General features: G+C 42.5%; 1 protein-coding gene across 1 annotated transcript in view; it reads left to right on the forward strand.

Moving 5' to 3' along the window:
• Nucleotides 1–26,580, forward strand: part of SLC6A4 (solute carrier family 6 member 4) — a 179,680-nt gene that overhangs the window by 94,554 nt on the left and 58,546 nt on the right. The window contains exons 6-8 of the mRNA XM_073616846.1: nt 940–1,074; nt 7,662–7,765; nt 11,357–11,484. Coding sequence (XP_073472947.1) covers nt 940–1,074; nt 7,662–7,765; nt 11,357–11,484 — 367 coding nt within the window. The remainder of the gene's footprint in view (nt 1–939; nt 1,075–7,661; nt 7,766–11,356; nt 11,485–26,580) is intronic.

A 26,580-nucleotide genomic window follows, 5' to 3' on the forward strand; every position in this document is an offset into this window, starting at 1 on the left:
GTCTCTGTAAACCTCCATGTAATCTATGCAAAAAAGGGAGGAAGGCTGGTGCCATGGAAGTCGGCAAAAACATTGTTTTATTATTGCAGGTGAACAACAGTCAAAAAATCCAATGCGTTTAATCGATCATCAGCCATGATTAAGGCCTGATTGCTGAAATACGTTGGCTTTTTTGTCTGTTTACCTGCATTATTAAAACAATGTTTTAGCTAACTTCCATGGCACCAGCTTTTCTCCCTTTTTTGCAGGGCCTGCTCTAGGTACTGGTGTATCTCTGTACAACAGCTAAGAGTTGTTCCTAATTACCACCAGTGTTCTTAACTGAGAACTTGTGGTAATTATTTAAGAAGTTGTCACAGCCATAGCGACAGTTCCTTAAGTGGCGGTAGTCAGAACTACCTAAATTTGCTGCGCATGTCGGTAATGTTACCGACACTTTCACAAATGCTTGTCTGAATTAGGTGCAAGTAATTCTAAAGGGAACTACCACCAGAAATCTGTTGTTGAGGCTATATTGAATTCTCCCAACTCTTATCATGTGATGTCAGCCCTGCCTACTTAATTTCTATTGCATTACAAAGAATACAGCCATTTCCCCGTCCCCCAAACCCTCTTCCTGAACTCCATAACCTTTTGCTGTGCACAGGAAGTTCTCAGCTCTTAAGATTTCTGGCAGAATTTATGAGAATTTTTGTCACTTATTGGATATTACAATACACATTCAATTGTATGTTTAGTAGACAATAAGGTAGCAAATAAGAAAAGTTCACTGTTCATTTTAATTTAATTGTCTGACCCATCACATACCAACCCCATCCTCTTTTTACCTATTTTGAAGTAGGAATGTGGGCTAGACTATGGCCTAAATGTTGGCTACAATTCATAACAAAGGGAAGGAATCACATCATTTATGTATGAAAGTATATGCCTTCTTTGTAGGTTGTCTGGGTTACTGCAACATTTCCATACATTGTACTTACGCTGCTTCTTATACGAGGGGCCACGCTGCCAGGTGCCTGGAGGGGAGTTATCTTCTACCTGAAGCCAAACTGGGAGAAGCTGCTTACTACTGAGGTAAGACTACTATATACATAACTATAAATTGCAGTCCTAGAATATAAGCTACTGCATGGAGCCATTTGACCACAATGGGGGCAGTGCAGGAGAAGTGGTCTGTGGGGGCATGTCATTGAAATCTGGCCTTGAGTGAGTACTGCCACAGCTTCCTCATGGGAATGTTTTAACTATTATGAGGCAAGCTTTCAGAAGATAGGCACTGCTTTGTCTGACACAGATAGAAAGCACCGCCTGTAAGGAAATTATTTGTGTGTTGTAAATGGGGACAGGTGCTCTGTATCATATAAGAAAATGACAGCATTTCATTTAAACATATTCTAATAACCATAGCTCAAGACCACTGTGTGCCCCAATTTTATGAGCCCTTTTTCATCTTGCATGAACACATTTCATAATATATATATATTATTATTATAACAGCTTGCTTGTGATAATTCAGATATAGTTAACAACCAAGGAATGGTGTAAGAAGCAAAATTAGGGAACTGTACAGGTGTCTTGGTAAGCCAGCAGTAAGACAATTTGACCACAGGGGGCAGTATTTCATTGGAATCATAAACTGATATTAGTTACACATTGACCATTCAGTTTAAAGTACAAAGTGAATGCATTTTAGTTTTTCTCACCAGAGCTATGATATTTAAACAATTCATGCCCAACAAAATTAGATTGCAATACCCCATAGTAACAAATGAGAAGTGTTATTATTATAAAAATAAAAGTTATGTCCAAATATATGCAGTAGAATATATTCTTTACTGAAAATAATGATTTGGTTAAAATCATATAGCCATATTCTCAGTATAGTGCAAGATAAATTCTGTGCTTTATGTGGGGAAACCTTGAGACCTGGAGTTAACAGGACACTATATCAGTACTACAGAAGGGTTTAAAATTATACTTTCATAAGCCCTCCTTCATGTAGTGGATTGATACCCTATAGCAGGGCTCAAAATTTCTGAGCTACTAGCAAATCTAGCTGAGCTAAGCTGAGCTAAAAGTCCTGAGCTACTAGCAAAGCCTCAAGGGTTACTTGCCACCAGTTGCCCCACCCAACCCCTACAATGCCCTTAACACGCCCTCATAAATTATCTCATGATATGACACTTAAATGTTTTATGCAGTATTAAGTTCTAAAAATAAATATTAACACCAACTTTATCCGTGCCCATCAGTGCAGCCTACCTGTGCCCATCAATGCAACCTCACCTTGGTCCACCAATCCAGCCTGTTCGTGTTCACCAGTGCAGCCTGCCCGTGTCCACCAATGCAGCCTGCCATGTCCACCAATGCAGCCTGCCCGTGTCCACCAATACAGCTTGCCCATGTCCATCATGCTGCCTATCCGTGTCCATCATGCTGCCTATCCGTGCCCATCATGCTGCCTATCGGTGCCCATCATGCTGCCTATCGGTGCCCATCATGCTGCCTATCCGTGCCCATCATGCTGCCTATCTGTCCCCATCATGCTGCCGTTCTGTGCCCATCATGTTGCCTATCCGTGCCTATCTGTGCCCATCAAGGCTGCCTGCCTGTGCCCTTCATGCTGCCGATCTGTGCCCTTCATGCAGGGGAACAGAGAGGAAGTGGATTACTGGGTGGATGGTGAGCGCGCCGAGGAATATCACAGCTTTCATTTTAATTGCTGTATGTTCCTGCCGGTCGGCGTCACATACAGCCACGCCCCCTGGCCAGGGAACTTTGATACACGTCACTCGTGATTGGACGGGTGATCTGTCTATCAAAGTCCTGGGACCAGGGGGCGGGGTTGTGTGTAACAGCGAGTGCAGGGAACACACGGCAATTGAAATGAAATTTCAAGTGATCCTCCTAGTGATGTTCCCAGTGCTCTGATGATCAGGTGTTCTGTCAAAAGCTCCGGCCACCTGCTCTCCTCTCTTCCCCTCTGTGAGCGCTGGGAGAAGGACTCCCATACAACCAGCATGCTGGCGGTGCTCGCCCCCCCTCCCCCCCCACTTCCCAGGCAGGAATAGCTCGCCAGCTCTCAAAATCCATTTGCAAAATGCAAGCAGGCGAGTGGAATTTTTGAGGGCTGCCCTATAGTGCCTCCCCCTTTTATATTGATTCCAGTAAGATACCTATAGCCTTTAACCTACTCTTGACAGAAATTATAAAGTATATACAGTGCTTTGAAAAAGTATTCATACCCCTTGAAATTTTCCAAATTTTCTCATGTTACAACCAAAAATGTAAATGTATTTTATTGGGATTGTATGTAATAGACCAGCACAAAGTGGCACATAATTGTGAAGTGGAAGGAAAGTGATAAATGGTTTTCAAACTTTTTTACAAATAAATATCTGAAAAGTGTGGTGTACATTTGTATTTAGCCCCCTTTACTCTGATATCCCTAACTAAAATCTAGTGGAACCAATTGCCTTCAGAAGTCGCGTAATTAGTAAATAGAGGCCACCTGTGTGTAATTTAATCTCAGTATAAACACAGCTGTTCTGTGAAGCCCTCAGAGGTTTGTTAGAGAACCTTAGTGAACAAACAGCATTATGAAGGCCAAGGAACACACCAGACAGATCAGGGATAAAGTTGTGGAAAAGTTTAAAGCAGGGTTAGGTTATAAAAAAATATCCCTAGCTTTGAACATCTCAGGGAGCACTGTTCAATCCATCACCCAAAAATGGAAAGGGTATGGCACAACTCCAAACCTACCAAGACATGGCCGTCCACCTAAATTGACAGGCCGGGCAAGGAGAGCATTATTCAGAGAAGCAGCCAAGAGGCCCATGGTAACTCTGGAGGAGCTGCAGAGATCCACAGCTCAGGTGGGAGAATCTGTCCACAGGACAACTATTAGTCGTGCCCTCCACAAATCTGGCCTTTATGGAAGAGTGGTAAGAAGAAAGCCATTGTTGAAAGAAAGCCATAAGAAGTCCTGTTTGCAGTTTGCGAGAAGCCATGTGGGGGACACAGCAAACATGTGGAAGAAGGTGCTCTGGTCAGATGAGACCAAAATTGAACTTTTTGGCCTAAAAGCAAAATGCTATGTGTGGCGGAAAACTAACACTGCACATCACCCTGAACACATCATCCCCACCGGGAAACATGGTGTTAGCAGCATCATGTTGTGGGGATACTTTTCTTCAGCAGGGACAGGGAAGCTGGTCAGGGTTGATGGGCAGATGGATGAAGCCAAATAAAGGGCAATCTTAGAAGAAAACCTGTTAAGAGTCTGCAAAAGACTTGGGACTGGGGCAGAGGTTCACCTCCCTAAACATACAGCCAGACCCTAAACATACAGCCAGAGCTACAATGAAATGGTTTAGATCAAAGCATATTCATGTGCTAGAATGACCCAGTCAAAGTCCAGACCTAAATCCAATTAAGAATCTGTGGCAATACTTGAAAACTGCTGTTCACAGACACTCTCTATTCAATCTGACAGAGCTTGAGCTATTTTGCAAATAAGGATGGGAAAAAATGTCACTGTCAAGATGTGCAAAGCTGGTAGAGACATCCCCAAAAAAAAAGTGCAGCTGTAATTGCAGCAAAAGGTGGTTCTACAAAGTATTGACTCGGGGGACTGAATACACATGCACACCACACCTTTCCTGTTATTTATTTGTAAATTTGATATTTGAAAAACATTTCTATACATTGTACGCTGCTTCTTATACCAGGAGCCACATCACAATTATGTGCCACTTTGTATTGGTCTATCACATAAAATCCCAATAAAATGCATTTACATTTTTGGTTGTAACATGACAAAATGTGGAGAATTTCAAGGGGTATGAATACTTTTTTAAGGCACTATACCTTTATTAGCATTATTCTTTAGTGTAATTCCCACTAAAGACCCTTCAACAAGACTATAAAGGTCACAAGCAAATTCATCTCTTTCATTTTTACTACAACCAGAAAAATCATAGTTAGTTCCTGGATGACTTCACACTCTAAACTTTCAGGAAATGAAAAACAGGTGGAATGGCAGGGTGGTTAAAGTAGAACATTAAGTACATTAAAATATAACTAAAGACTTTTTAGCTTTTGTCAGTGGAGAGCGATTACACCTGTCAAGTTTTTATTCTTGTCAGGAAGATGCACCCTCTCTATTTATTCTGTTTACTGTCCTGGTGACTGTTATCACCAAAAGTGCAAGTAAAAAAAAATCCCAATTTTGTGTTATGTCCAGAACACAAGAGAGGGGAAATCTTCCAATGGGGACACTAGTTCTGGTGACCCTGGTGACAACCAGGACTTTCCTCACTTTGGAAGAATTTCCTCTTACTTCCTGTTTTGGTTATGGGACAGAAAGTGAGGGAAAATTTCCCTAATGGGGCACAGATGGCAAAAAAAAAAAAAAACTGACTGAGGTTATAACCCTCCCTTACTCCATCCATAATGAAAACAAAATGTTTTTCCTTTAATTCTACTTTATTTTTGAGTTTAGAAAGGCTATGTTGCCTAGTGTTTTATTTTGTTTAAAGTGAGGGAAAAAAGTATTTGATCACCTGCTGATTTTGTACGTTTGCCCACTGACAAGGAAATGATCAGTAAATAATTTAAACACATTTCCAAAAAAGTTATAAATTGATTTGCATTTTATTGAGTGAAATAAGTATTTGACCCCTTTGCAAAACATGATTTAGTACTTGGTGGCAAAACCCTTGTTGGCAATCAGAGGTCAGACGTTTCTTGTAGTTGGCCATCAGGTTTGCACACATTTCAGGAGGGATTTTGTTCCACTCCTCTTTGCAGATCCTCTCCAAGTCATTAGGGTTTTCGAGGTTGACATTTGGTAATTCAAACCTTCAGCTCCCTCCACATATTTTCTATGAAATTAAGGTCTAGAGACTGGCTAGGCCACTCCAGGACCCTAATGTGCTTCTTCTTGAGCCACTCCTTTGTTGCCTTGGACATGTATTTTGGGTCATTGTCATGCTGGAATACACATCCATGACCCATTTTCAATGCACTGGCTGAGAGAAGGAGGTTCTCACCCAAAATTTGACTGTCCATCGTCCATTTGATGCGATGAAGTTGTCTTAGCAGAAAAATGTTTCCACCTCCATGTTTGACAGTGGGGATGGTGTTCTTGGGGTCATAGGCAGCATTCCTCCTCCTCTAAACACGGTGAGCTGAGTTGATGTCAAAGAGCTCGATTTTGGTCTCATCTGACCACAAAACTTTCACTCAGTTCTCCTCTGAATCATTCAGATGTTCATTAGCAAACTTTAGATGGGCCTGTACATGTGCTTTCTTAAGCAGGGGGACCTTGTGGGCACTGCAGGATTTCAGTCCTTCGCGGAGTAATGTGTTACCAATTGTTTTCTTGGTGACTATTGTCCCAGCTACTTTGAGATCATTGACAAGATTCTCCCGTGTAGTTCTGGGCTGATTGCTCACCGTTCTCATGATCATTGAAACTCCACGAGGTGAGATCTTGCATGGAGCCCCAGACCAAGGGAGATTGACATTATTTTGTGTTTCTTCCATTTGCGAATAATTGCACCAGTTGTTGTCACCCTCTAACCAAGCTGCTTGGCAATGGTTTTGTAGCCCATTCCAGCCTTGTGTAGGTCTACAGTTTTGTCCCTGACATCCTTGGACAGCTCTTTGGTCTTGGCCATGGTGGGGAGATTGGAATCTGATTGATTCTGTGGACAGGTGTTTTTTTATACAGGTAACAAGCTGAGATTAGGAGCACTCCCTTTAAGGGAGTGCTCCTAATCTCTGCTCATTACCTGTATAGAAGACACCTGGGAGGCAAAAATCTTGCTGATTGATAGGGGATCAAATACTTATTTCACTCATTAAAATGCAAATCAATTTATAACTTTTTTAAATGCATTTTTCCAGATATTTTTGTTATTATTCTGTCTCTCACTGTTAAAATAAACAGACCATTAAAATTATAGACTAATCATTTCTTTGTCAGTGGGCAAACGTACAAAATCACCAGGGGATCAAATAATTTTTGCTCTCACTGTATATGCAGTTACATTCAACTTAGGCGCATTTCACACTAGTGCGATTTCTCCTATGTCTGCCGTCACACTACAATGCGTGGCAATAAAAAACACAGTATTCTCTATGGTGCCTGCTGACATCAATGCATACTGGTGCAGTGCGATTTTTGAAGAGGTTTGCTTTAAGGTTTAACTTTAACTGGTTCTGGATAGAGTGGAGAAGGCTTAGAATGCTTGTCAGTTTTTATTGCTGTCTGTTCCCCTGTTAAGGAGATTCACCCCCTCTATCTGTCCTGTTTACCAATTGTTATTGCAAGTGAAGGTGAAAGAAAATCACAAATTTTGTATTGCCCCCAGAAAAGTAATAGAGGGAAAATCTTCCAATGGGGACACTAGTTTTGGTCCCCAAGGAATTCCCTTACTTTGAAGGGATTTCCTCTCACTTCCTGTTTGGCTATGTGACAGGAAGTGATGGGAAATCTCCACAATGGGACACAGATGGCAAAAAAACACCCTTACGCTATCCAAAATGAAAAAAAGTTTTGACTATAGTTCTACTATCTAACTTTTTATGTTTAATACAATCTGATCTGAAAAGCGATATACACAAAGTGTCCTTTGTTTCTCATGTCTGTTTAGGTTTGGGTGGATGCAGCTGCACAGATATTCTTCTCGCTGGGCCCAGGATTCGGCGTGTTGCTGGCCTTCGCTAGCTACAATAAATTTCACAACAACTGCTACCAGTTAGTATCATATATACGTATTCATCTGTCTGCCTGAAAACTGTTGTAGTAAGTGCAGAGGAATAACTAAAACCTTCAGGGCCCCGATGCCCTTTCCACTGATTCCAGGGCCCTTTACTCCCATCACGGGCCCTTTATTATGGTCCCGCAGCAGGACCCTTTCACGTGTTCTGCAGTGGACCCCCTTCCTGCATAGTTGCCAACTTTTCCAACAAAAATTTCAGGGACACCTTTTTTTGTGCAATGTGTTCTGTCAGCCATTTTAGGCAGAAAATGTATCAACACCTTTGCGCTGGCCATACGCGGCCTTTTGGTGGGTGGGACTTAACGGTAAGAGGTTGCATATAGGTGTACCAAAATGTCCACAAAGCTGTTCCGAGAGCACGCACCCTACGCGCTGACGGCACAGTTACCAGTGGGCTACTTGCGATCGTGAGCTTTCCGATCATGTGACTGCTGTGACAGCCAATCGTGAGTGGGGTTTTTTTTTGGGGGGGGGGGTATTGGGGTGTTGTTAGCTATGGTTAATTTGAAGTGAGGCTATTTAACTGTAATATATTTAATAGTAATTGTAATATATTTGTAGGAATTGAAATGAAATATCAATAAAGAGAATTACAATATTAAAAAAACAAAAACAAAAAACAAATAAAGAAAAGTACAGGTTAAACATAGAAAAAAGTAGAGAGACTGGCAAAATAATGCAAACAGGAAAATACAATTAAAAATGAAATGCCACAATTAGGAAGGTTTCTTTCCTATTTTACCTTCTTTCAAAAAATTGATTATACCATAGGGTCTATTTATAAATAATCATTGTACAAATGTCACAGCATTTACACAGCTGTCGCAAATAATCCTGATAATTTGTCTAATATGTTTATTTCTTATCTTTGTCAGCTCCATCTAGTGGCCATAATGCAGTATTTTCCTGATTGAGGTATTTCAGGAAAATACCACATGATGGCCACTAGATGGAGCTGACAATCATTGAAAATAAACATATTAGGCACATTATAAGGATTACTTATGACCATATTACCACATTTTTGAAAGAAGGTAAAATAGGAAAGAAATCCTCCTAATCGTGGAATTTTTATTTTATGTTACTGTTTGCATTAGTCTGCCATTGTCTACTTTTTAGTATGTTTAACCTGTACTTTGACCTTTTCATGGTAGCTATGCAAATGCTGTGACACCAATATTTTATTTATAAATAGATTTAAATACTGTGGGTTAGCCTGAAATGTACTGAATGTCTTGTTATCCATAGCAACCGGTAATAACATTGATTAATTTGTTATCTGAGCAGTAAAGATGACAGTTGAAAATTGATTGGGCAGCAAAATATTTACAATTGGAACACTCCACATACATCAGGCACTTGGAGCAGAACTAAACACTCCTATCCTTTACAGCGAAGAAAGCTGCCATCTTAGCCTCGGTGTGATCTGAGAAACTGTGAGAGTTATCATTCATGGCATGCCAGGAATATAACTGTTTTGAGAAATTAACCACTTGCCAACCAGCCGCCGCAGTTTTACTGCGGCAGAATGGCACAACTGGGCGAAACGACGTTATGTAACGTCACTTCGCCCTGTGGCAACTAGGGGGCACACGCCCCCGGAGCCGATGCGAGTGCCCGGCGGTCACGATCACCGACAGGCTCCCTTGATCGCTGGTTAGACACGGAGAACTGGGATCTGTATCACACAGTTTCCGGTTCTCTGAGGGGAGAACAGACAGATCGTCTGTTCATACAGAGTATGGACAGCGATCTGTCATCTCCCCTACACAGTCCCCTCCCCCCTTCAGTTAGAACACGTTCTAGCGAACAAATTGACCCCTTGATCGCCCCCTAGTGTTAACCCCTTCCCTGCCAGTGACATTTTTACAGTAATCTGTGCATTTTTATAGCACTGGTCGCTGTATAAGCGCCAATGGTCCCAAAAATGTGTCAAAAGTGTCCGATGTGTCTGCCATAATGTCACAGTCCTGATAAAAATTGCAGATCACCGCCATTACTAGTAAAAAAAAAATGAATAAATGCCATAAAACTATCCCCTATTTTGCAGACGCTATAACTTTTGGGCAAACCAGTCAATATATGCTTATTGCAATATTTTTTTACCAAAAATATGTAGAAGAATAGATATTAGCCTAAACTGAGGAAAAAAAAAAATTATATATTTTTGGAGGATATTTATTAAAGCAAAAAGTAAAAAATATTGCGCTTTTTTCAAAATTGTCACTCTTTTTTCTTTATAGCGCAAAAAATAAAAACCGCAGAGGTGATCAAATACCACCAAAAGAAACTCTATTTGTGGGGGAAAAAAAAGGATGTCAATTCTCTTTGGGTGCAATATTGCACGACCTCGCAATTGTCAGTTAAAGCGACACAGTGCGGTATCGCAAAAAGTGCTCTGGTCAGGAAGGGGGTAAAATCTTCCGGGGCTGAAGTGGTTAAAGAGGAACTAAATCCATCGATTTAACTGTTTCCTCATTTCCCAAAACAGTTACATTCAGTGCATGCCATGAATAATAACTGTCACAGTTGCTTGTGATCTTAACCGAACTGTCAGACCTTCAAATGGCTGGTGTCATACACGGTCCCATAGGCAGCACCATGGTGATTAAACAGAAGCTAGAATGGCAGTTTCCTTGGCTGTAAAGGATAAGAGGATTTAGAATCATTGGGTTTAGTTCCGCTTTAAATTGATGGGTTTTGTTCTGCTTTACTGACAACATAAAGTATTCTTTATGAAAAAAATCATGGCTGAAAGGAAGGTTGTTCCTTGTAGCAACAAATCAATGTTCTGCCTTACTTTTTATATTCCACATTAGAAAAGTGTCAAACTGAATCTGATTGGTAACAAAGAGCAACACCTGTATGCTTGACTGCTGAGGCGCAATGGGCTTAGGTACCACTTAACGTAACACCAAGGGATAAAATCCCCCACCACCCTTGCCCTTCACGCCATTAAACACGACACTTACAACCATTAGGTTGGAAAGGGCAAGGCCACAGCTTTATTAAATTCCAACACATAACATGTGAACATATTTAACCAGTACCAGTCACAGTCGTACTGTGAGCACTTAACCAAAAGAGGGAAGTGGTGAACATATTTAACCAGTACCAGTCACAGTCGTACTGTGAGCACTTAACCAAAAGAGGGAAGTGGGGCCTGTCCTTACCATAAGTGCTGGACAGACAGCCTATTTCCAATTTTCTATCAAGGGCATAGCCCATTACAGCAACTTTAACTGCTGGCAAGGTCAAGAAAACCGCAGCAAGCTGTGACATACCAAACATAGGAAAAATGGGGTGGGAGGGTGGGCAGCTCTTCCAACGACTCTTCCGTAAGACCCAGAATTCCCTAGGGCACACGATTTCCTGAGCTCAGGCCCATCCCCATGTCCTAACCAATCGTTCCCCTTGTCACACACCTAGCCATGCCCCCATCAGTCAAGGCTCTCTTTCCCTAGGGGGCTCAAGAGGCCTTCATTCTTTCTGCCAGCTTTTCTACATGATCCCTATTAAGTTTACTTATAAATATATCTAATACATATATCTTCTGTTCTTCACAGGGATGCACTGGTGACGAGCACTGTGAACTGCATGACCAGTTTTTTGTCAGGTTTTGTCATATTCACTGTCTTGGGATATATGGCTGAAATGAGGAACCTAGATGTCTCTGAAGTTGCCAAAGATGCAGGTATGCTGAGTGATCCACTGGTTGGCATCCATGAGAATAATAAATTAAATACATATCAATAATGGCACTTAATAAAGTGGTGTATTTATAGTGCTGAGACATCGGGGAATCTTAATAGGTTTGTACAAATCAAGGTTGGGTAAGTTTTTGTGTTCTAGCTAAAGAAGAAGTATGGCCAAAACTCTTTCGGCCATACTTGTGTGAGTCACATGGGTGCACTTGGTTCTGCACTATTGTGACCCAGATTCAACCAACAGTGCGCTAAAGTTTGCTGTCGGCTGGCATCACAGAGCCGGTCCATGCTCTGCAGGGATACCGACACTAATGTTGGGATCCCCCAGATTCCTGACCAGCAGCTGGCTCAGCCTCTCAGTGCACTGCTCCCTCCACAGCCTGACACTCCAGTGAGCACTGGAAGGGCAGAGCACAGCGCAGTGGCTCCCTGTCACTTTCCTGTCTTGAGCAAGTCCTGCAGCACACCTGCACACACTCTGGATAATTCCCTGTGAATGCACAGATGTGCTGAATGGCTCTGCCAGTACCTGAAACCCAGAGCCTTTTGGTGCATCTGTGTATGCTTCATATTGGCGGTGCTGGAGGAGGCAGAGCCAGTACAGAGTGGCACTGAAATTGCTCTTTAGGCTGCCCATATAGCAGAGACCCACCAAATATCAATCAATGTATGGGCTCCTCTATTTGTTCCGAAGCCAACTCTATAACCTCTTCCCGACTACATAACTTAGTTATATGGCGGCAGAGCGGCTCTCCTGCGGCAGATCATGTACCTAGTACATGATCCTGCACTTCTGGGTAGGGGATGCTCGCAGGCACCACTGTGATGTGATTTGACACAACACAAGCCGATCAGCGGGTGCCAGCCAATAGATGTCCACCAGCACCTGCTGATTGGTGATGAGAGACACAGAACAGAGCTCTGCCTATGTAAACAAGACAAAGGAGAGACACACTTGAGGGAGGGGAAAAAAGGATGCTGCTCACCCCTGATATGAAAGCAAAAATAGGAAAAGGATTTCCCCAGGTGGGGTTTTTAGGCAGCGGGGTTTAAAATATTAGACCAATGTTGTATCAAAAAGATAATGTTTTATTGTACAAAAAATATGTTGACACAAGACACAAATATTTCCTATTTTTGCCTATGTAAACAAGGCAGAGCTCCATTCTGACGGCGGGGAAGTAATAGATTTTGTGTACCTGCAATGGAATAAAATCCATCAGATCCCTTTATAAAAGCAGCACATATGGTAAACACAAACACTGGTTAGGCACACGATTAACCCATTGATCGCCCAAGATGTTTAACCCCTTTCCAGCATTATTAGTACAGTGACAGTGCATATTTTGAGCACTGATCGCCGTATTAGTGTTACTGGTTCCCACAAAGTGTCAGTTAGTGTCAGACTGTCTGCCGCAATATCCCAGTCCCGCTATAAGTTGCTGATCGCCGCCATTACTAGTATAAAATAAATAAAAGTTCCAGTATACAGCGGGGACGGAAAGTATTCAGACCCCCTTAAATTTTTCACTCTTTGTTATATAGCAGCCATTTGCTAAAATCTATTAAGTTCATTTTTTTCCTCATTAATGTACACACAGCACCCCATATTGACAGAAAAACACATAATTGTTGACATTTTTGCAGATTTATTAAAAAAGAAAAACTGAAATATCACATGGTCCTAAGTATTCAGACCATTTGCTTAGTATTTAGTAGAAGCACCCTTTTGATCTAATACAGCCATGAGTCTTTTTGGGAAAGATGCAACACGTTTTTCACACCTGGATTTGGGGATCCTCTGCCATTCCTCCTTGCAGATCCTCTCCAGATCTGTCAGGTTGGATGGTAAACGTTGGTGGACAGCCATTTTTAGGTCTCTCCAGAGATGCTCAATTGGGTTTAAGTCAGGGCTCTGGCTGGGCCATTCAAGAACAGTCATGGAGTTGTTGTGAAGCCACTCCTTCGTTATTTTAGCTGTGTGCTTAGGGTCATTGTCTTGTTGGAAGGTAAACCTTCGGCCCAGTCTGAGGTCCTGAGCACTCTGGAGAAGGTTTTCGTCCAGGATGTCCCTGTACTTGGCCGCATTCATCTTTCCCTCGATTGCAACCAGTCGTCCTGTCCCTGCAGCTGAAAAACACCCCTACAGCATGATGCTGCCACCACCATGCTTCACTGTTGGTACTGTATTGGAGAGGTGATGAGCAGTGCCTGGCTTTCTTTCATCTCCTGACTGCATCTCTGGAGCTCAGCCACAGTGATCTTTGGGTTCTTCTTTACCTCTCTCACCAAGGCTCTTCTCCCCCGATAGCTCAGTTTGGCCGGATGGCCAGCTCTAGGAAGGGTTCTGGTCGTCCCAAACGTCTTCCATTTAAGGATTATGGAGGCCATTGTGCTCTTAGGAACCTTAAGTGCAGCAGAAATTTTTTGTAACCTTGGCCAGATCTGTGCCTTGCCACAATTCTGTCTCTGAGCTCTTCAGGCAGTTCCTTTGACCTCATGATTCTCATTTGCTCTGACATGCACTGTGAGCTGTAAGGTCTTATATAGACAGGTGTGTGGCTTTCCTAATCAAGTCCAATCAGTATAATCAAACACAGCTGGACTCAATTGAAGGTGTAGAACCATCTCAAGGATGATCAGATGAAATGGACAGCACCTGAGTTAAATATATGAGTGTCACAGCAAAGGGTCTGAATACTTAGGACCATGTGATATTTCAGTTTTTCTTTTTTAATAAATCTGCAAAAATGTCAACAATTCTGTGTTTTTCTGTCAATGTGGGGTGCTGTGTGTACATTAATGAGGAAAAAAATGAACTTAAATGATTTTAGCAAATGGCTGCAATATAACAAAGAGTGAAAAATTTAAGGGGGTCTGAATACTTTCCGTCCCCACTGTATATCCCATTTGTAGATGCTATAACTTTTGCACAAACCAATCAATATGCGCTTGCTTATTGGGATTTTTTTCCCCAAAAATAGGTAGTAGAATACATATTGGCCTAATTTTAATTTCTTAATTTTTTTTTTTAATTATTGGATAGGTTTTAAAGCAGAAAGTAAAAAAGATTGTTTTTTTTTTAAATTGTCATGTTATAGCACAAAAAATAAAAAACGCAGTGGTGATCAAATATCACCAAAAGAAAGCTTTATTTCTGGGGAAAAAAATGACATCATTTTTATTTTGGTACAGCGTTGCATGACCGCGCAATTGTCAGTTAAAGTCACGCAGTGCTGTAGCTCAAAAAAATGGCCTCATGAAGGGGGTAAATCTTCCAGAGGCCAAGTGGATAATCCACTTCTTTTAAAAGTACATGTTGGAAAAATGTCCATGGATCAGCTGATTCTGGTTATCTGTGTACTGTGAGAGTGGCGGGTGCAGCCGTCAAAGTACAATGTTCCGGCGGGGGGATTCCTCCATCTACTGTGGATGGATCTTTTTGTTTTTTTTTCCTTGTTCAGCTTGCCGGCTGATTGAACAAAAACTAAGCATGGCCAGCTTTAGCATTGATTGCAAATGTAAAACTATTTAAGGAATTCAATCTCAGAGTTTACAGCAATGCCAGTCCAGGAGAAGGTAATGGTTTTCTGAGCCTTCCATATCCACAGTATGTGTAACTAGTATGACGGTAGGAAGATAGAACGGCAGATGTGGTGCTTCAGGCTGAAAAGCTGTGCCAGGCCAACAGCAGTAAAATGGAGCAGTGGTATGAGGGTACAGAGACAACAAGGAGACAGAGCAGCTTCCTCTCTATGTCCACAATATAATCATGTGCCACTCTCTTTCCCGAGTACTGAAAGGGGAATGGTGGCTGACGGTGAACGGCAGACTGCAGTCCTTCGGAGGGTCCCAGGCTCTTGTAATGGCTTACTCTGCACATTTTCTTGTCATGATGGCTGAGCATCACATCACTCAGTGAACTGCAAACTATTTCTCATAACTTGCCAACGCCAGGAAAAGAAACCTCCAGCCCTGTCCTTAATGAGATAAACAACATCCTTTCATTCAACAGCTAAATTAGTTTCCTGGCCAGGAAGTATATCCAGGAATGCCTCGCAGAGTAAAAAATACAAATTGTATTTATATACATAAAATATTTATGAAAAAATATAACACTGTTCCATTTCTCCAATTTTTATGTGTTTTTAGTGTTAATTAAATAGTAGTGTAGTTAATTAAAGAGTAGTGTGGGCATGGAATGCTATGAGCATGTGGAAGGAGCATAGGCATGCTAGTACACAGTATGTGTCCTAACACTAATGAATATTTATGTATGGTTCATAAAAGGGCACAAATGACCTGAATTCCTATGCTTATTACTCTTCCCCTTTAGTGCTGGGATCCTGGGTTGGGGTTCTGGGCAGCACTTCCCCCCTTCCCACTTTATCTGCTTTCAGTGTCTGGAACTGACTTGCTCAGTCCAAGGTTCACTTGATGGGTTCTTAAAGAGGATCCATGTCTCTATGCTTTAATTTGCTGAGAAATCACTTTGAAAAACAACCCGCTATCATTTCTGGCCGTGGCCATCTTGAGTAAGGGCAAATGATTCATGTAGCATTTACTTCCTGGAATCCATCTGCCCTTAGCCCACACATGCATGCAGGAGTGTGTGCTTAGCTGATAAAACCCCTCCTCCTCTACTGAAGACTCCTGGGTTACTTAAAGCGGAAGTAAACCTATCCATAAAACCAGTTTCATTTACGGCACGTGCCGGAAATGTAACACTCCTATTGGTTGTGCTCTCAACCATACTGTCAAACCATCCAATGGCTGAAGTCATAACTGTGCAGTACCATGGCAGTTATAGATTAAACAGAGGCAAAGATGGCAGCTTCCATGGCTGAAAACAATAGGGGGGTTTACTTTCACTTTAAACCCTTCCTGACCAGCTGCCGCAGTTGTACTATGGCAGGTTGGCTCCCCTGGGGAAAAACAACGTTACCTTACATTGCTTCGCTGGCGCTTGCCCGCAGCTCACCGCCAGAGCCGATGCGAGTGCCCGGCAGGCGCGACAACCACCAGGCACCTGCAATCGCTCGTGACAGAGTGAGAACCGGGATCTGTGTGTGTAGACACACAGATCCCAGTTCTCTCAGGGGAGAGGAGACAGTTCGTGTGTTCATACTATGTATGAACACCGATCTCTGTCTCTTCCTAGTCAGTCCCACTCCCCCCACAGCTAGAACACACACTTGGGAACACAACCCCTTGGTCGCCCCATAGTGTTAACCCCTTCCCTTCCAGTGACATTCATACAGTAATTAGTGCATTTTTATAGTACTGATTGCTGTATAATTGTCACTGGTCCCAAAATGTGTCAAAAGTGTCCGATGTGTCTGCTGCAATATCGCAATATCAATATTTTGCGCAAACCAATCAATATACACTTATAGCAATTTTTTTTACCAAAAATATGTAGATGACTACATATCGGCCTAACCCGAGGAAAAAAAAGATTATTTATTTTTTAAATTTGGGATATTTATTATAGCAAAATGTAAAAGACAACGGAAAATTTCCTATCAAATACTTACCGTAATTTTTCTTTCCTGATAGGCTCCATGGCAGCATACGTGTGGGTTGGCCCCGCCTCCATAACTACCCAATAGGACCCCTCTCCCATAAATTTCAGCTCTGGACTCCTAGCCGTGTTCCGTAACTAGCCTACTCCAAGCATTGGGAGGGACTCCTGCTGCCATGGAGTCTATCAGGAAAGGAATATTACGGTAAGTATTTGATAGGAAATTTTCTGTTTTCCTGACAGGCTCCATGGCAGCATACGTGTGGGAATTAACTTGCCAAACACACCCGGGTGGGACACAATGCTAAGCAAAGAAAATACATTTTTTTTAACACCGTCAACTGACAGCACTTGCAAACCAAAATTAACGGATGACAAGGCGGCTGGTTCTACACAATAGTGAGACACAAAAGTATTAATAGATGACCAGGAGGCCGCTCTCCATATAACTTCAGGTGCGACATGACGAGAGGCCGCCCAAGAGGTTGAGATACTCCAAGTTGAGTGTGCAGTCACTGCCTCTGGAGGAGCCAGGCCCTTTGCTTTATAAGCCCTTTGAATGGTCTGTACTATCCAAGCAGAAATGGATCTAATTGAGGCCCGTTTTCCTTTGTTTTTTCCATGTAGAAGAATGAAAATAAAGTCTATTAGTCTAAAAGATTCCGTAACTTCCAAATATTGACTTAAAGTGTGTCCCACATCGAGGGGATGGACATCTTGACCCTCTGACGTCCCAAAGGGGGGCAGCACAATTTCTTGATTTTTGTGAAAAATAGATGTAACTTTAGGATTTGAGCCCAGCATGGGAATTAACACTGCTCTATCTGGAAAAAAAGGTCAAGAAAGGCTCTTTTGAACCTAAGTTTCTGATTTCAGACACTCTTTTAGCTGAAGTGACTGCCACCAGGAATACGGTTTTTAGTGTAAGGTCTTTGACTGCTAGAGGTTTGTCAGGATCTGTTCCATGCGTGGAAAGGAAATCCAGGACAAGAGAAAGATCCCACTTGGGAAACCTCGGTTTTCTTTGAGGTCTAAGTCTGATAGAACCCTTGAAAAACTGACGAACCAGGGAGTGATTGGCCCATGAGACTCCTGTAAATACCGAGATGGCCGATATTTGTACACAAAGTGAACTTACTGCTAGAGACAAATCCAAACCTGTTTGCAGAAAGCTAGGGATATCCTGGACTTCTGGAGAACCATAAGATTAGGTCTAGAGGACATGTGCTCTGTGAACTTAGACCAGATACGTTCATAAACTCTATTGGTGCTTTTCCTTCTGGCATTAAGAGTCGGAATGGCTTCCTCTGGACAACCTAAGGCTTCGAGACTTCCCCTCTCAAAAACCAAACCCTGAGATGTAGATGAGCAGGACATGGATTCAGGGTTGTGCCTTGGGAAAGAAGATCTGGCCTGAGAGGCAGAGGAACTGAGTCTCAATAACTGAGGAGAGTTAACAGGGGAAATCATGGCCTGTTGGGCCAGAACGGAATTACTGCTATGACTTCCACTTCCTCTGTTCTGAGCCTGCGGAGAACCTGGAGTATCATAGGTACCGGAGGGAAGGCATACACCTGGCTGAACCTCCACCGGTCCGTGAGGGCATCTATCCCATAGGCTTGGGGATCCCGGAACCTCGAGTAGTACTTGGTCAGCTTGTAATTGGATGGGGACGCAAAGAGATCCACTTCTGGAGACACACCCAGTGTTAGGAGCCAATTGAACACCTCCTTGTGTAGAGACCACTCGTTGTTGTTCATTGGAACACTAGACAAAAAGTCCATCTGTACATTCTGAACCCCCAGAATGTAAACTGCCGAAATGTTGGACAAATTCCTCTGAGCCCAGTTCATAATTGGCTCCACCTCCCGTAGTAGGGACCAGCTGCGAGTTTCACACTGCTTCCTTATGTAAGCCACCACGGTTGTATTGTCCAACCTGAGCATCACTGAGGCGTTTACTATTAGATGGCGAAATGATATGAGCACCTGGAAGGCAGCCCGCAGTTCCAGTATATTGGAAACAATCCCTTGAGAGGGTGAGCTCCATCTGCCCTGAGCCATTTCCAAAAGGCAATGAGCGCCCCCAGCCCCGATTCGAGGATCGAGTGACAGTTGCGAAGATTTTTCCCTTGAAGCCACCAAAGGAGAGACACTCTCATGGGTGGAGTGTGGAGGATGCGCTGACTCTTGCTGGGGGAATCCCATTGTTGGAGTGTGCCACTGCGCCCACTTCACCATGGGAATGGTGGCTGCCATGGTGCCAATCACCTTCAGACATTGAAGAGCGGACAGGTGAGATGAAGCGAGGGTTGAGCGGATCCTGTCCCGGATCACCACAATCTTCTCCTCAGGTAGTGAGATGGTGCCTTCCAACATGTTGAAGTAGGCACCGAGGAATACAAGAGATTGCGTTGGATTCAGGTGGCTCTTCTCCAGATTCAGGTGCCATCCAAACTCTTGGAGAGTGGAAATGACTAGGCTCCTGTGCTCTAGAAGCTGACCTTTGTCCTGAGCTAGAAGGAGGAGGTCGTCTAGGTAGTGATGGAGACAAACTCCTTTGAATCGGAGCAGAGCAACAACAGCTAACAGAACCTTGGAGAACACACGGGGTGATGTCGTGAGACCAAAGGGAAGGCAGGTAAACTGTAAGTGTTGATTGCCTACTGCAAAGCGAAGGAACTGTTGGAAGTCTGCTGCCACTGGAATGTGGAAGTAGGCATCTTTCAGGTCTATTGACACCAGCCAGTCCCCTGGATGGACCGACTGCTGGATCGTTAATAGTGACTCCATATTTAATTTTTCCTTTCGGAAAAACCGGTTGAGATGAGTCAAGTCTATAACTGGTCTCCATGTGCAGTTCTTTTTCTACACCATGAATAGAGGAGAATACATGCCTTCGCCTCGTTCGCCATCTGGAACAGTAATGGCTGCACCTTGATCCAATAAAGAGTTTACGTAAGCTAAAAGGACTTGTTTTTTCTCTTCTGAACATGGAAGACTTGTAGGTATAAATTTGAGCCTGGGGGTGCTGTTGAAGACCCAGGTATGGCCTGAGGAAAATGCCTTGACAGTCCAGAAGTTGAGGCCCCCCAAACCTGCTGGAAGTGGAGAAGACGAGCCCCCACCTGACATGTTTGAGCGTGCCCAATTTCAAAAGGACTTAGTGGTATCTCGGTTACCAGAGGAACCACCTGGATTTCCAGGACCTTGTAAACTCAAGACCAGGCCTGTAGCTGCTTGCTTCCCTTGCACGATCGGTATTCTGTGCTCTCGGAAAGGTGCGTTTCTGGTTCTGTAAACGCCTATCCTGAGGAAGGAACCCCCGACTTACCACCCATGGCCCGGGTTATGGCGCTATCAAGCTTGTTGCCAAAGAGAGATGAGCCCTCAAAGGGAATACGGCACCAAACATGCTTAGAAGCTGGTTTCGCCAACCAGGTATGGAGTCACAAGGCACGACGGGCGGTGACCGCTGACAACATCACCCGGGCTACTAGGCGGATAACATCAATAGAGGCCTCCCACAGAAAGGCGGATGCCAGCCTTATCTCCTGAATAGGGGAGCTCTTGGACATCTCTTCAGAGATACCTCTAAGAGACTCCTCCACATTGTCTGACCATGCCTCCAAGGCTTTTGAGACTGCTGCTAAGGCCAGGACTGGTTTGCAAACTGTCCCTGCTGTCAAATAAATCCGTTTCAGGTCGAAATCAATCCGTCTCTCCAAAGGATCTTTAAATGAGACGGTCTCCAAAGGAAGAGTCACATACCTAACAAGTCTCATTAGCGCTGCATCCACCAAGGGAGCTGACTCAAAGTGTTTAACCTCTTCTTCCTTGAAAGGATATAGCCTTGAAATTTTTGAATGCATAGAGCCTTTTCTGTCTATTTTGCGCCATTCCTCAGTAATTATAGCACCTACTTCAGTAAGAAAAGGAAAATATTGACGCTCCTTACTGAGCTGTTTGAAAAATTTTCTCTGTTTAGGAGGAGAAATTACTGGGTCTTCCCAATTCAGAGCTTCTTTAACAGCTTTCACCAGAGAAGGGACCAAGGCATATTCAAAGCCCATCCCAGGATCATCTACTTCCTACCTGCTATCCGAAGGAGTTGCTGAAGGGTGGTTAGGTTGGGAAGACTCCCATGTCTCATGCACTTGTCCCTCTCCTGACAGAGAGATCAGCGGATCTGGAGGGGAATCACTAGGCTTTCTAGCATCTTTTTCCTGTAGCGACTCTTTTGCGACCTGCTTCAGTAATGTTTCCAGGTGTTGGTCTGCACCTTCCCTCTCGTTAGCTGCTTTAGAGAAACAGCGGTCACAGAGAGACTTGCTGGCAGGAACCGGGGCCCTGCATCCCCAACATGATCTCTCCGGCCCCTTACTGTGAGATGAGGGGGGATGAGGAGAGCCTCTGGTGTGATGTCTGGACTTAGAGGAGGATCCATGGTGTCTAGAACCAGAAGAGGAGTGTCGGTGGTGAGAATTGGAAGACCCGCTCCTTCTGCAAGAACTGTGCGGTGGATCAGACCTAGAGGGGCTGAGGAGAATAAAAAGAGAGAAAGAAGGATAGAGAAGAGAGAAAGGCACAATGTCACAACAATGCCCTATACTCCACTCCCCCCCCCAGCAGGCAGAATATAGGAAACAGTACACAATGTTCCACATTCTTACCTGCTGCAAGAGGGCTGGCCACCAGAAGGCAGTGAAGGATCCATAACTATTCAAGTTAGTCACTGCAGGTGGAAAGGAAAGATCAGATACCAGTAAGGGAAAGCATAAACCCCTTTAGCACCAGTACCTACCTGGGGTAGACTCTGCAGATGCCCAGGGAAGTCGCCGCATGAGCCCACGATCATTCCCGAGCCTCTGCAGGCTCCCCCAGATTTAAAGGTGGCACCGCGTGACGTCACGGCAGTGCCCGGCCCGAGAGACTCACGCGCATGCGCGAACCAGGCTTCGCTTTCGTTCCGGGACCACGCACATGCAGAGCAACGACGGAACCCGGAAGTGAGAGAGAGCTGCGGCTGGAACGCACAGGGAACTAGCCACCATGTACAGGACATCAGGAAAAGCAGGAAACACATGAAAGTAAGACAAATACATATACAAACACTGCTGTCATGAAGGCGATACTTTTCTTACCACCACCTTCGATCAATTAAGCCGAGGACCCCACACGCCGGACTTCAAAGGCAGATAATGGCCACCTGCCAACTGCTAGGCAATCAGGCCTGTGCGCACTTGTCTTTCAATAGCAGACATGCTTCCAGCTCTTCAGAGCTACTCTGCAATACACTCCATACTCTGCTTAACAGTCAAGGCTTATCGGAGGGATGTGACACCATATCGTGCAGCCGATCTTGATCTTAGGAGAATCGTCTTCAGGTAGGAGAACCAAACATATGGTCCTACGGAGGAGGACAAAAAATGAACACGGCTAGGAGTCCAGAGCTGAAAATTATGGGAGAGGGGTCCTATTGGGTAGTTATGGAGGCGGGGCCAACCCACACGTATGCTGCCATGGAGCCTGTCAGGAAATTATGTTTTTTTCAAAATTGTCGGTTTTCTTTTGTTTATAGCGCAAAAAATAAAAACCGCAGAGATGATCAAATACCACCAAAAGAAAGCTCTATTTGTGGAAAAAAAAGGATGTCAATTTTGATTGGGTACAGCGTCGCACGACCACGCAATTGTCAGTTAAAGCAACGCAGTGCCGCAAAAAATGGACTGGTCACTAAACAGCCAAATCTTCCGGGGCTGAAGTATGATATAATTTGCCTAGGCAAGAGACCAGGAGGTAACTGAAGAAATTAAAATAAGTTTAAAACAAGTAAATATGATATACTTTCCTATCTATTTATTAATGCTAGCAGCATGAGGATTAAAAATAAGCAATGTTGGTTGGGAGAGTGAAGTTCCACCTTAAAGAGAAACTTTAACCTCTCTACCTAAAATAAAATTCCCTCCATCTAGTAACTTTCCCTGTATGACAACAAAAAAAGCATACTTACTAGTCTATGGAATTCAGCATTGTTTGTCTTGCAGCCAAAGCTTACTTTGCTCCCAAAAGCTTTGCAGCCAAAGCTTACCTTGCTCACTAAAAAAAGTTTAAAACAAGTAAATATGATATACTTTGCTATCTATTTACTAATGCTAGCAGCATGAGGATTAAAAATAAGCAATGTTGATTGGGAGAGTGAAATTCCACCTTAAAGAGGAACTTCAACCTCTCTACCTAAAATGAAATTCCCTCCATCTAGTAACTTTCCCTGTATGACTACAAAAAAAGCATACTTACTAGTCTATGGAATTCAGCATTGTTTGTCTTGCAGCCAAAGCTTACTTTGCTCCCACGTCGCCATTTTAGAACTTCATTCAGTCGAGACTTCACAGAATGTGCAAGCTGTGAGATTCCACACATGCTGCAGGTCTCCAAGTATTTTGGACCTGGCCAAGACCTGCGGTATGTCTGCGCACACATGGGAATAAATAGAGAATTATGCTTATGCGTAGACAAGCCACAGGTCTTAGTCAGCTACATTGAAGAGGCCCACATCATGTCTGCCCATGTGGGGAATTTTGGCATTTTGTGGCACACGTGGGCCACTCAGTAAAACAGCAAAGAACATGCGTTGTGGGCAAGCTTATGTCGTCTTCACCTTGGTAGAGAACCATGTAGTGGTGGGTACAACTGTGTACTATGTACTTGCTTCAAAATTCAACTATTGGTGATTTTGTAAGAGGGAGAAGGTAGGGTGCAGTTGAGAGGAAGTTCATCTGATAAGTGAAGGTGTACTTTAATCCCCAGTGTTGCTGCAAAGCTGTCCACTGGATTTACCAGAAAATATTTTATAACAACATTGTTATGGTTCTAAAGGTGTATCCTCTTCTCTGGCTGTCTTTTATAGCCTGCATGTTTTGGAGCCAAACACAGCCAGGCAACTAACATCTTCTTTTTCTTAAAAAAAAATGGTGTAATAGCCAAAGGCATGCATAGAGCTGAAGACTAGTTGACAGTTTCTCCTGTGGTCCCCCAGCTGAACTTTTCTTCGTTTTTTTAATTTCCAAGCTTTTTTCTGCTCTGTATGGAGGGGGTCATCATGGTAGAGGAGCAAGGCTTTGCTTCCTTATGTCAGAGCTGCTCCACTGATGACTGGTGGTCTAATGCCTATTAGAGGAATATTCAAGAAACAGCATACAAAGGTTAGGAAGCATAAATCCACAGAATGACTGGGAGATGATTCACTGGAGGCCCTCAAGTACAGCTTCCTCTCCAGCAAGGAGAACAGTGAGCAACACAGTGGTGACATCACCAAATCTCTCTCCCAGTCTGATAAGACAAGCAGCAGTGCCTTAGATAATATTACACTTCAGATATATTACTCTGAGGCTCTGACACAGGAAGGGCACTATTTTTTTTAAGAGAGTTTCAAGACAAAACGATTTTTCAAGTCATAATTTAGGCAAAATTCGGGGTTCAAGATATCAAATCTTTACTTTTTAGAGTTTAAGTCTACTTTCACATCAAATGTATTAACTAAAGTGCAGCTGGGATCAGCTTTAGTATCCAATAATGTAAGAAATCAATAGCACATAGCATGCACATAACTGGATGACTGAAGTAGAGATGTAACATTTCTGGAAACTTTGAAGCCATGGGGAAAAAAAAATGTCCCTGTTTTTTTTTCTGGGAAAAAATTGAAATTTTCAGAAACATGAAAGAAAATTAATTGTGGAGTCGTTTTACAAATTAAAAGTAATTTTGTTACACTGGGAAGGTGAAATGCAGTGTATATTATTATTATTATTATTATTATACAGAATTTATAAAGCACTAACAGTTTGCGCAGCACTTTACAATATAAAGGGAGACAATGCAGAAACAATACAGTTCAATAAAAGAGGGTTAGGAGGACCCTGCTCCTGCAAGTTTACAATCTAATAGGGAGGGTATTTAAAAATATTATGTTTGAAATAAAAGTACAGTTTATTCAGTATATAAACTAAACTTGCTTTTTTAAATGTTATTTTTTTATTACAAACGGTACAACAAGGACTGTATATGATAAGAACATTTCACCTATACATGAGGATAGGTAACAACTCCTTTCTCCCTCATAAAAATGCATAAGCTTCCTGCCAATATGCATTTTCAGTTATTGACAATGCTGATCCAGAAGCATAGACTGCTCTTGCAAGGGCTTGATCAATTTTCTCCTGATTTCCAGGTGTAATTTTATCTATAAATAAAGGTATTGTGTATTTTTAAGAGCCCGTGGTTTGTGACACTTCTTTACTTGAAGATGCTGCTGGTGAAGAAACACTTTGTGATGATCCAGAAGCAGCAGAAAGAGTGTTTCTGGAATGATAACTCTGAAGTGAAAAGCTACTTGCGCTCCCAGTATGGTCCTCATCATTTAATTCCATAAAGTATTTTTTAATGTCTTTAGGGCACCTCTGGCATGCAAGGGTGTGTTTTGTCATCCTTGTAGCATTTGGAAAAGAATATTTCTTGCTAATTGCAAATTGAAGCTTTGCTCTCAGCAGACATTGCACTGTGGAAATGTTTCCAAACTATAAATGTTGGTCTTACCTTTTACTGCGAGGAGAAAAAGAAGAAACAATCTACTTAGCAGACTATAGGTAAACAATATACTGTGATGGTAGAGAGCATTATTGGAATCATTTAAAGGTTATAAGGATAAACTAGCTTGTCAGGCAAATTTACCCTCTTACCTGTCAATTAAGGCCTGATAGGACAGAAACTATCATCTACTGTATCCCAATCACCCAACTGTAGGAGGTACAAGATGGAGCCCACAAGCAAACTAAACTGGATCCTTTCCCTTGCAGTGCCGCCCTAGTGGCAGAAATACATAATTTTCTTGTTTGAGAACTGCATTGAGCGATACAGTGTTACTTGAATTGTATTCCAGGATTTGCTTGTCTTCAGCTGAGAGAACTTGAAATAATTTAAGACTTTACATAAAGTCTGAGAAATTTTTCATTAAGGGTCTTCATGTTATATAATTTGAATACCATGTCATAGATATTATATATTCCACACTTTTCTTTTTTTCCAAATTTTGCTAGAAAAAAACAAAAACGACTTTGAGAAAAATTGAAAAATAAAAACAATTTTGTTCCCAATTTTTTCCATATTTTTTCCAGACTTTCCAATCTCTTTACTGAAGTGAACACTGCTTTACTTTATTCACAGCAATAGGTGAACATTCCTTCTACTTTAGTAAATTAAACTCAGTTACTTAAAAAGTATAAAAAGTATTAATGCTAGAGTACCAGCATTACAGGTAGACATATAGTGTTTTCATAAGGAACACGTGTTTTTTTACTACCGACAGGATTTCTTTAACCTGACCACAGTCACATACATACATATATATATATATATATATATATATATATATATATATATATATATATATATATATATATATATATATATACAAAAACTTTAAAAGGAGACCGACGGTGTCATATTCTTCTGTTAGTAATTGGAAATGTGCTGGAGTTAGCCAGAGCTGGGGTTGCAGAAAT

The sequence above is a fragment of the Aquarana catesbeiana genome, linkage group LG02 (genome assembly GCF_042186555.1).
Source record: "Aquarana catesbeiana isolate 2022-GZ linkage group LG02, ASM4218655v1, whole genome shotgun sequence".
NCBI lineage: Eukaryota > Metazoa > Chordata > Amphibia > Anura > Ranidae > Aquarana > Aquarana catesbeiana.